The 10,986-nt window shown below is 39.4% G+C and overlaps 1 protein-coding gene across 1 annotated transcript in view; it reads left to right on the top strand.

The window, feature by feature from the left end:
- The window catches only part of CAPN7 (calpain 7), a 27,040-nt gene extending 17,977 nt beyond the window's left edge, over positions 1-9,063 (top strand). The window contains exons 14-20 of the mRNA XM_010284295.1: positions 833-968; positions 1,437-1,512; positions 3,875-4,020; positions 4,697-4,759; positions 7,412-7,542; positions 8,745-8,837; positions 8,919-9,063. Coding sequence (XP_010282597.1) covers positions 833-968; positions 1,437-1,512; positions 3,875-4,020; positions 4,697-4,759; positions 7,412-7,542; positions 8,745-8,837; positions 8,919-9,063 — 790 coding nt within the window. The remainder of the gene's footprint in view (positions 1-832; positions 969-1,436; positions 1,513-3,874; positions 4,021-4,696; positions 4,760-7,411; positions 7,543-8,744; positions 8,838-8,918) is intronic.
- Positions 9,064-10,986: the final 1,923 nt, after the last annotated feature.

Below are 10,986 nucleotides of genomic sequence, written 5' to 3'. Positions count from 1 at the left end.
GTAGGGAAATAGCAATTGCACAGTGGCAATTGCCGTAAGAAGTGGGTAATGATGGTGGTAATTTGAAGCTTAGTTGATAACGCAGCCTTCCACACATGCTGTTCAGTATTAAAAGTGTGGGAGGGTCAGTGGGACTTAGGAACAGCTTTATCCGCTTCTGTTCCCAGAGTGCTACGCTTTGCTTTCGGTCATCAGCACTTTTTGGTTTTTCATACCTTATTTTCCTTGTCTAGACTGTTCATGAGGCAGCAGGCAGATTTTGCAATAGGGTAGCTCAAAGATTTTTTTTTTTTTTTTTTTTTTTTTAACACTTCATGCAGGCAGCCTTCCAAACATAAAAGAGATCAAATTTTTAGAAGAAAAATTATCTGAATAAAAAACTGAAGGGGGAAAAAAATATGGCAAGATCTTGGAACTAACCATAGCTTACATACGGAGTCTTACGGTTAAAAAAGCATAGGTGTTTTGCCCTTAATATATGTGGTGTGTGCAATCATCACAGTAATTGGCTAGCCTGGGCTCCCTAAATGGCTCAGCTTTTTCTGTGCTTTGTGTGGTTGCAGTCACCATACCAGACAGCCAAGCTGTTTGTATTTAGCATTTTTTATCATCACACTTGTATTGTAGTAAAGTAATTTATAAAAGAAAATTGTAAGATAATGCTTTTGACACTAATGTGTTATATAACCACTGTCATAGACCAGCAGAAAATTGGCCTTCAGTAACTTTGTTACTGATACTAGATAGCTCTATATATAGGTAGGATTTGGAGTTAGGTTTCAAAGCACAAATTAATATCTTAGCTAATAACGTCTGTCTCTGTTACTTTTAGTACTTGGGATGCAAAGCAAGGTCCAGTGAAGGATGCCTACAGCCTGGCCAATAATCCCCAGTACAAGCTAGAGGTCCAGTGTCCTCAAGGTGGTGCTGCTGTCTGGGTTCTGCTTAGCAGGCATATCACAGATAAGGTGCCAGCTTCTTTTTCGTACATTTTCTGTATTGTGAGTTCTATAATAATCTTCCATAAGTCTCTTTATATGGCTTTCTATGTTGTTAGTATATTACTGCTTATATTTTCATGTTCAAGTATGTACATCTATGTATATGTATAAATTTTAAATTCATCAGGTACACATAATTGTATACAAGATTGTTGAAAGAGACCCAGAGTAAAAATTTGAGTGAGGTGATTATATTCTCCACCATAAAGGTAACGAAATAACTCTGAACTGTTATAAGTGAAATTAGTGGCAGTTTGTTTATTTCAGGGTTTTTTTTTTTTAAGGAATTGGATGAGGTATCTTTAGTAAATACAAGTATCGGTGATATGGTGATCGAAGGGGATGATAGAATGCACATTTGATTCTGCTTAAGCATTAGTTACATTGTACACTTCTGTGTACAACTCTGCTTGATTTGTGGTTTTTGTTTTGTAGGATGACTTTGCACACAATCGGGAATTCATTACAATGGTTGTATACAAGACTGATGGCAAAAAAGTTTACTATCCAGGTTAGTGTACATTCATTGTCAAGAAGATGATGTTAGAAATAAATGAAGAATTGCAGAGGATTTTGTGGGGAGGAAAGGCACTTTTTGCTTTAAAACTAGATGCCTCACTCCAAGAGGTCAGTCTTCTGAAAATAGTCATTTAGCCCTGTTTGATCACTTTCAACAGTCTACACTGAAGGAATAAACCGAGCTGTACATGTTGGAAGCACGCGAAGAGGTCTACGTAATCCTGCTGACACTTTATTTGGCACAGCATTTTCTTTACTGTTCTGTTGATTTTGCAGTGGCGGTAGTTAATGCTTGCAGGGAACAGATGTTGTGCTTCTGTTTATTTGATAGTATAATTCTTTCCCAGATTTCTGAAATTATTTGAAAGTTCATGGCTTCCACTAAATGAAAATAATCAAGGTCAATTGTTCTATGAACTTGGCTTAGCAAAGTAACTAAGCAAGCTCGTGAGATACAGCTGAACACTTCAACATATTTCAAAGCATAATGTATGGAATATTTAAGAAAAACATTTAGATGTTCAAATTTTAACAAAATATTATTCTTGGTCATTATAGGTCAGATTCTACTCACCTTGAGAAGAAGGGGCTTGGCTTTTGGAGCTGCTTTGTAGCTGCAAAAAAGCCATGCATGTTTTATTTCAAGACACATAGCAGCTCTGAAACACAGGTTGACACACAGAAAGTAAATGTAATGCCCAGGCTGAATAGATAGGGTAGACTGCAACTTTAAGGTGGTGCTAATAATATCATATTTTTATTTATTCTTTACATCAAGTTAGAGATCTCTGTAAAAACATTCCTTGGAATAATTCAGTGAAGGTACATCGTAACACAGGTAGGATTTGGCCTGTTGCTTTTACAGAGAGGGACCCTCTTTAGAATCAGGATTGCATTCAGGTAGCTGCTCATGCAACAGGTAATGGCAACAGTTAATTAGAGAGTAGCTTTTAAAGCTCTTTTCACCAGAGTGGATTTTGTTCGGTTTTTGTCCTATTGGAATAACTGGTAAGGATTGCATTGTTCATCTCTGGTCTTACTCAGTCAACGCTGCTGACCAATTCCCCTAGAATCCAAGCTGTCTTTCTGTGGAAAGCATCTGTTGAGATCTGACCAAATCATCATCTGTTTTTGCAAGAGCTGATCTTTGTTAAAGCATCTGCTTCTTATAGCCCATGACATGCTTCTGGTGTTGCTAGTACTTGTAGCAGTGCTTTTTTTACATGCTGTCTTATTGAAAACATTCTCAAGTGGGCAAACCAAACACATTTGTGTAGTGGAGGGAGTTGCTCAGCTGTGCTTGAAAGAGAGTCTTCCAGCAAGACCACTAGCAAGAACTGGATGATTCATGTGTATTGTCTTGCTACTCAAACTCTTTTATAAACTTTTAATCTCACTATCTCAAACTCATTTAAAACCTTTTTCCATGGAAATAGATTGGTCAAGCTGCAGTGTATATATACATATTTTTACCATCTGTTAAAATTAGATCAGAACAAAGCAGGTTAATCCTTTGGCAGTGAGGCTGAGATTTCCCATTTCTAAGCTTCTCATTGTTTTATATTAGTCCTTTCCCCTCTCCCATGTTGCTTTATGGAACAAAAAAAGGACCTGATCCAGGGCCTATTGAAGTAATTGGCTAGCCTTGTTCCTGCTTCACTGAAATTAAAACAAGTCTGCAAAGAACCAGTTAGAGGCCAAATAACAAATTACATTGTCTAGTTGTGAAAGCAAATATTTGGGATGTTTATAATAAGTACCGCATGTGTGTTGGTACTGGGATGCAGGTACATCAGCATAATGATCACAAGGATTTGGAGAGACAGAGAAAGTGTGTATCAGTTAGTTAAAGAAGCTAACATGTTTTAAAGTCTTATTTACCCACTGTCCAAAGATTTTGGCAGCTGGTGTTCTGGAACTCTCCAGACAGTGGAGAAGGAACAGCCTTCTCAGAGATTTTTAACGAGTGCTCAGACATTCCTTCTCTCTCTCTCTCTAAATTTCAACATTACTCAAAAGCAGACCTCCTGTGATTGTGACGTTGGTGGGAGATGGATAAGCAGTTCTTGCAAGTCACAGGATTTAAGCTGTACTTTCAAGTGCAGAATTTGTGTCCTGTCGTGTGTGATGTACCTCCCCTGAAAATGATAGCTGCTCTTAAGGTTTTCTGTCCTTTTTATGAACAAATCTTGAGGCTCTGTTCTTCTGAGAGCACTCAAGTCTGCTTACAGACTAACCTTAGTACCAACTTTCTGACTTTCCTGGTAAAATTCACTGATCTAAAACGACTTAGAAGTTTAGCAAGCTGGGGGATGTTTTGATCAGGGAAAAGTGTTCATCCTTTTCTTTTTCAGCTGATCCTCCTCCATATATCGATGGTATTCGGATCAACAGTCCTCACTATCTGACCAAGATAAAGCTGACCTCTCCCGGGCCCCATACATTTACCTTGGTGGTGTCCCAGTATGAGAAACAAAACACTATCCATTACACTGTCAGGGTATGTAGTGTTGAGTTCATAATGCATGTAAACAATTAAACTATAAAGTGTCCTTTATTTGTAAGTCTGATTTAAAAAGTGTACTCGTGGATCGATATTGTTATTTTTGGGGAGGGAGGCTATGAATGATGGAGCAGAAACACTGGATGAAGTGCTTGATAATGTTCTCCACTGTAGTTAAGATGATATAGTGTGTGTGGTCTTAGTAATGAAATCAGATGAAGAATACTTTTCTAGAATTAAAAAATATCTGTGTACAGGCAGAGCATTGGCTCTCTGTGTATCCAAAATAAGCCTGTTTCAGATTCCAGTTAAGATTGAAAATTTTGTGACTTCTTTAAATCCTTGAACTCAGTATTTGGGTTTTTCTGTAACTGCTGAGTCATGTGATGATCAATGCCAGATGTCTCTCTTTTGCACTGGAAAAAAGTAAAATGCAGATTGTTTCCATTTTGCCTTTTTTAATAAAAATTAAATAGAACTAAGCCTTGTTAGTCCCAGCACTATTGTGGATTTTTTTGTTTCAGATGGGGTCATCTGATGAGTAATAGGCATGTAGTGAACAAGTATCTAAAAATCATGTGTAGGCAATTCTGCTTTTTTTTTAAACATGTCATGATTTTATATGAAAAGTGCAAGATAATTTTTTTTTTTTTTTTTTTTTTTTACAACACAGGTGTATTCCTTGTGCAAGTTCACGTTTTCCAAGATTCCTACACCTTACACCATTTCCAAACGGGTAAAGAAATGTTTTCTTTCATGGGTCACTGGATAATAATTCTGGTTGGGCTCTTCCCTACTTGATATGTACAAGGTTTTTAAATATATTTCTATACTACTGCCCAAAAATGCCAGCTTAGACCATCTAACAAATGAAAATTTTTAACTAAACCTTAATCTAAGCATCATTAGCACAAGACCTGTACTCAGGTTACATACAGTTTGCCAAACAAGTAGCTGCATGGTTAGCATAATTCATACCAACACAGAAGTCCTTGGGCTGACTCACTCTGTTCACACCAGTCTGTAACGGTGGCTTAACTGTCACTGGCATCTGGTGTATAAGTTCCACCTTAGTTACAGAGCGTGTTGTTATACCTGTACCATTGCAGGTACACTGTAAAGCCTTCGTAGAGTAGAGTGGCCTTTAGAATAACCACCTGTACCCTGGTAAGTAATTACTCTGCAGAGATCAAATTGTGCTAGTACTACTGCAGGGTAAAAACCCTGCAAGAGCGTTCCTCATTTTCCCTTGAGAGAATTGTGGGATTTTCTTGGAAAAACTCCTGGCATGATGGGACAAAATCAGCAATGGCAAACCAAAGGCACCAGTAATAAGACTGTGACTGTGACAAATGGACTTAGGATGGCAATATCGCAATAAGTTATTGTTCCTAAATTTTGCTAAGACTTCTCAAAGGTCTGTAACCACTGGGGTTAGCACTCTCATTGCCAAACAGGATCAAGGCAACATACCCATGGTATATTTCACTTAGAAATGCTCCCTGAGACTACAGCAGCAGGGGCAAGAGCAAAAAATTTGACTGAAATTAAGTCAGTAGCCCAGGCAGTTTTGGGGCCAGCTGCTGTTCGTATTTCAGCTGTCAACATGAGCTGCAGTTATACCTTCAGCTGAGGTATAAATATAGCCAAGAGCTCAGAGGGTAAAGTAACTTGCATGTATTTTCATGTATTAGCAATTTTATCCTCAAGAAGGAATAAGCCAGCAGCTGTTAACTTTAATCTCTGTACCTACCGTGCATACTCTGGGGAATCCTATTATGGGCAGATGTCTTCTGTCCAAACAGTAACTTCTTCAGGAAGAGACAAACAAGGCTAGTTTGAGCCACGGTGAAACAGTCCATTTTCTAGGACACTTGTGTCTGAAGCCAAGGATTACATTACTTTGTGTGGTCAGGGGGACATAGTGGCTTGCAGCTAGGCTCTTGAGTTCTGAGAGTGTTTTGTACCAGCTGTTATTTCTGGAACAGCCCCTTAAAGCTAACCTGGTCTGGAGAACGGTAAGTGGCTAGAGGGATTCCTGGGAACACTGAGACAATTTGCTTGGTACTTCTGGAAACCATTGTCATTTTTAGCTCTTGAAAACTGGGCTTAGTTTGGGGGAATGCTTTAAGAGGTCAAAAACTCACTGGAGGTGACCAGCCTGTTTGAGGCAGGACATCTGTTTTATGTTGTACTATGTTTCAAAAGAAAATTAAGTATGTGGAAACCTCCTGTTAATTATTTGAAGATGTCTGTCTAGTATTCAAATAAAAAAGGCATGTTCTAGCTATCCAAGGCTGGCTCTGTCTTTATGGTTAAATATCAAAACTTAGTTGCCTGTGCTTAATGCTTATTTGGTGCCTGCTTAAGCAGTCATCGCACTTAAACACAACCAGATAACTAATTCACAGTTTACCAATAAAAGCGATTTCTGTTAGATGTCTTATATTGACGTTGAGTGGCCACCTCTGGGGCTCCTCAAGCCCTGGGAGGATTCCTGTAACTAAGTGCAGCAGAGGTGGAAAAGGCCTGGCAAGCTAACAGCACGCAGCAGTTTTAGGTTCCTGAGTAGTAGCATGGTGGGGGGAGAAATCCCCCTTGCTTCCAAACTTGACATGTTTGAGGGTTTTGGACACTGAGTAAAGAAGCTAAATCACAGGAAAAAATGTTGCTCCTTGCTAGTTTGACAGAAACGGGAGGGAAGTAACATAGGAGGAATGGATCTAAGCTATAAATTTGTGTGAATGCCTGGCATGTCTTACAAGTCTAACCTTTCAGTTTAATGACTAGTGGGAGGAACTTGCGAACAGATGGCCTGTTTCTCAAACTCTGAGCAGCATTTTTCCTCTTGTATGTCTTTGTGGCATCTGTCCTTAGGGATATCTTGGCCCTGTAATGCTGGTTCTGAGTGTATAGAGGTGAATGGACAGTGCTGGAGGCAGTGATTTCAAAAGGAGAGGTTACAACACAGGTCGCGTGTACTTGCTGTACCGCTGCCGTTTGTCATTTAGCACAACGGAGGAGTCTTTGAGAGGAAAAAAAAAAAATAGCCTGCATAGTCCAGTAGTTATGGGATAGATAGGAATGTAAATCCTTTGTTAGATGCAATATGTCATAGTTACAAACAGTTACTCAGTACTGATTAAATATAAGCTGAAAAATACAGTGGACTTCTAAGGGGTCTAAAGCTTTGATCAAGATGGGTGGAGGACTGCAGTGAAACTTTCTGAATACTTAACAGTTGAGTCTTTCACTTGCACTTTAAAAAGTAGGGAAGATTACTAAAGTTGGTGATCTCTAAAGTGAGAGGAGCCTCTAGCCTTGTTTGTGTGTATAAATAAGCAATACAGATCCTCAGGATATAAAGTATTTTCTGTACTTCTTTCAGGTTAATGGACAGTGGAAAGGTCACAGTGCTGGAGGATGTGGCAATTTCAGAGACACCTACAAAAATAACCCCATTTATCAATTCCAGCTGGACAAGAATGGGCCTTTACTAATTGAACTACGGGGACCAAGGTTTGTAGAGAATAAGCGTGCACCAACACAGCGAGAGTATTACATGCTAAAGATAAACCTTTTTCAGTATCTTCCCTGGGGAGTGTGGTAAGCTCCCTGAAAATCCAGAAGACAAGGTAGGAAGGTGGCTCAGATTTAGTACTGCTTATGTTTCTTAACTGCACCAGCAACAGTGATTTAAACCTGCATGTTTGCTACTGAGGAAATCCTTGACCTTCTTTCTCTTTAGTTTTGGGGTCCGAGCAGAGCTAGGCCCTTGCACAGGAGGGAAGAAGGTACAAAGGACTGTTTCTTCCTCTTAAAACTAATTATGATCATAATTCCTTTTGTAATAGACCTAATATGGAGGACACTAAACCCTTAAAGGCTGTCAAATACTGGCCTATGCAGTAGCTTCAGCTCTGAAGCTCTGCCTCTAGCTGGCCAGGAGAAGTATTGGCTATCAGTGCCCTATAGAGTAGACCTGTGCAGGTCAAATTCCTTTGGCGAAATGCATGATCTGCCTCAAAATACCAGTATACAGCATTTCTAAGTAGCAGCATCTCCTGACCTGCAGTCAAGTGTTTATCTTTTGCAAAGCTGTACACTGGGCCCTACAAATTGGCAGCACTTCTTTGCCTGTCCTCTCCTCTTTGAGGAACCCCCTTCTCTCATGAAGTGAAGATGAGTGCAAAGGTGTGTCTCTACTTTTCCAGTAACTGAGTGGGGCTTTTGTATGCATTTTTTTTGGCACTTGCAGATCATGTTTGGGTAGTTTGAATGACAGGGGCAGTGGTGCCTGTCACATGCATTAACAGGTAGTAGAGAAACTGCCCCAAGTTAGAGTGCAACATGAGAAATTCTGCTGAGGTCACCGACATTGATTCCTCTGACAGTGATCAGCTCAGAGCCCAGGATCTGTGCCACGTGGCACCAGAGTATGTCACCACAGGTTTAACTACTTGAAGTCTGCTTAAATGCAGAGGCAGACTTCTAGCAGGCGTTTTCCATATAGGCGCTAGTTCTGAACCTGAAATGTGTTCTGTCTTCCTCCAAATTCTACACTCATGTCAGAGTAAGTTTGACTTAACATATCTCTCACAAATACGACAAAGCTTGTAGATATCTTCCAGTTACACTGTGTCATTTTTTAATTAATAACCCTCTTCACAGTAATCCTGATGACCCAAATAACTTAGTTAAGTCTGTCACATCACTTGCAGGCAATACAGCGTTGGTTTTGAACTCGTCACAGTCTCAACAATAGGAGATCCTGGTTCCCATGGCTTTCAGAAAAAAAGCAGTGGTGACTACAGGTAATACTGACTTAATGAAGTCTTAGAGGTTTGAAACGTACTTCAGATCTTAGTTCTAACAGGTGGTTTCTTCAATCATAGGTGTGGATTTTGCTACTTGGAAGTGGAGAACATATTTGCTGGAGTTTACAACATTATCCCCACCACATTCCTGCCTCAACAAGAGGGTCCTTTTTTCCTAGATTTTAACAGTGCTACTCCTCTTAAGGTATCGCAGCTGCAGTGAGGAGACAGATTTGTGCATTACTGTTTAAGGAGGTGATTTTGATCTGTCCTCCAGTCTGAGAACAGGTGAAGAACTCTTACTACACATGTACATAACAGAAAATTACATTCTAAGTTAAAGCATGGAATCACTGATTGGCCAGTTAATTGCGGTAGAGAGTTAGCTGTAGCTTTTGCTGCTATGGTATGGGAGTGAGCACTGTTCAACAGGCTTGTGAATGGGCTAAAATGCTTATATTCAAATGAACTGGTAAACCTCAAATTTATTGCAATTTTTCCACACTTCAAAGTCTAGTGAGTTACGAGGAAATACTGATGTTGGAATTCTCTTCTCCCAAAAATACAGGGTATATGGGTTTAAGATTTTATTCTTAAAAGTAAACATATAAGAAAAAATATTCCTGTGCATTCTGCTTATCCAGTCTCAGGACCAAATAGCTTCTACTACATATTTGTGCTGCTATCTTGAATGTTTTCAGCATTGAACTAGTTCTCATATCTAAATGTAAATTTACTACTGCTGAGCAAGTAGTATTCCAGACTAACATGCTCCGTTTATCTAGAACGTGCATATAGGAGTAAAGGAAAAGGAAGATTCCTGCTTTAGCCATTTCTAAAAGAAAAGCAATGGCTTCACTCATGTTTCATGTACTTTGAGAGCTGTCATTTCATATCTGTATTACTTTATACATAATATTACAGCACAAGGTACTCGATGACTTTCTTCGACTAGCTGCAAGACCTAGCTTGATGCAGATCAGCATTGAAATCAGGAGGTTAGCCAGCAGTTGCGTACAGACAGGGCAGCACACCCTTCATTTAGCAGGCGTGAAAGGTTTTCATCTAAAGCTGTGCTATAGGATTCTCTTGCTGGGGGAGGAGGTTAGGGAACAACCCACTATCAGCAGCCCAGCAAAGAAATGTTTTATCCTCAACATTTTTGTTGGTATTCAGCTTGCAAGGGAAAGGTCACTTAAACCTCTCCTCCTAATAAACCACAGCCACAAGAAATGCGCTTGCTCATCCCATTATATAGGATCTCTTTTAAAAGGCACCTTTTTCCTTTAAGTTGAAACCAGCGAATGAATTGAGCACTCGGCTAGTGTCATCAGGAGTAGGGTCAAAGTTCTTAAGAAAATAGTGGAAGTGGGATTAGTCTAGAATAAGATCTTTTTTTTTTTTAAGAAGCCTACTATCTATCTCTGCTTTTCCTCCAGAAGATCTATGTACATTCTATCTGAAGAGGATTCAAGACAACCACGTTTTTCTTCTTAATTTAAATACTAACTGCCTCACTGATCCTAAAATACAATGTTTTCTGTCTTTTTACAAATGGCAGCCTTAAAATTCCACTATTTTTGACAGGTGGGGGAGAGGGTGTTTTTAAAACAGTCATAGGAAGTTCTTTGCTATTCCTGTTGGCTTGGCAGCTTTCCAAGCAAAAAGGTAGCATTTAAATCTTTCTTTAAAGGCACAGGTGCCATTTGGTCATTGGGGAACTGAGCACACATATGCTACAGGAGCACCAGAAATATTATCATATTAATATCATAACAAGGCTAAAATTCTTCCTGTAGAAGTCTGCTGTTAGTCCTTTCCAGAAAGTACAAGATCCCTTTTTTGTTTTGTTTCCTTCATCAGACAGCTGCTTAACAAATGTCTAGCTTTAAAAGGGTGCTGAAAGCACAGGCCTTTCTGACTGCCGTTCTCTCAGAGACCATCTGGGCTAGGAAATTTGTGACAAGTTTGTCACAGTGTGACTTACCTTCTCTTGCAGGGAAGTTTCTGATGATTGTTGCACAAATCAATACAGGGAGCAGCATGGGTACAAGCTGAGCAAAAAAAAAAATTAGGTTCTTTGTGGTTATCCTTGGCTTTTGGGAATATGCGCCAAAGGACTGCTACATCCTTACAAAATTAAAAT

This window comes from Phaethon lepturus, unplaced genomic scaffold (assembly GCF_000687285.1).
Source record: "Phaethon lepturus isolate BGI_N335 unplaced genomic scaffold, ASM68728v1 scaffold40693, whole genome shotgun sequence".
In the NCBI taxonomy this organism is placed as follows: Eukaryota; Metazoa; Chordata; class Aves; order Phaethontiformes; family Phaethontidae; genus Phaethon; species Phaethon lepturus.
This window is presented reverse-complemented; position numbering and strand designations above follow the sequence as displayed.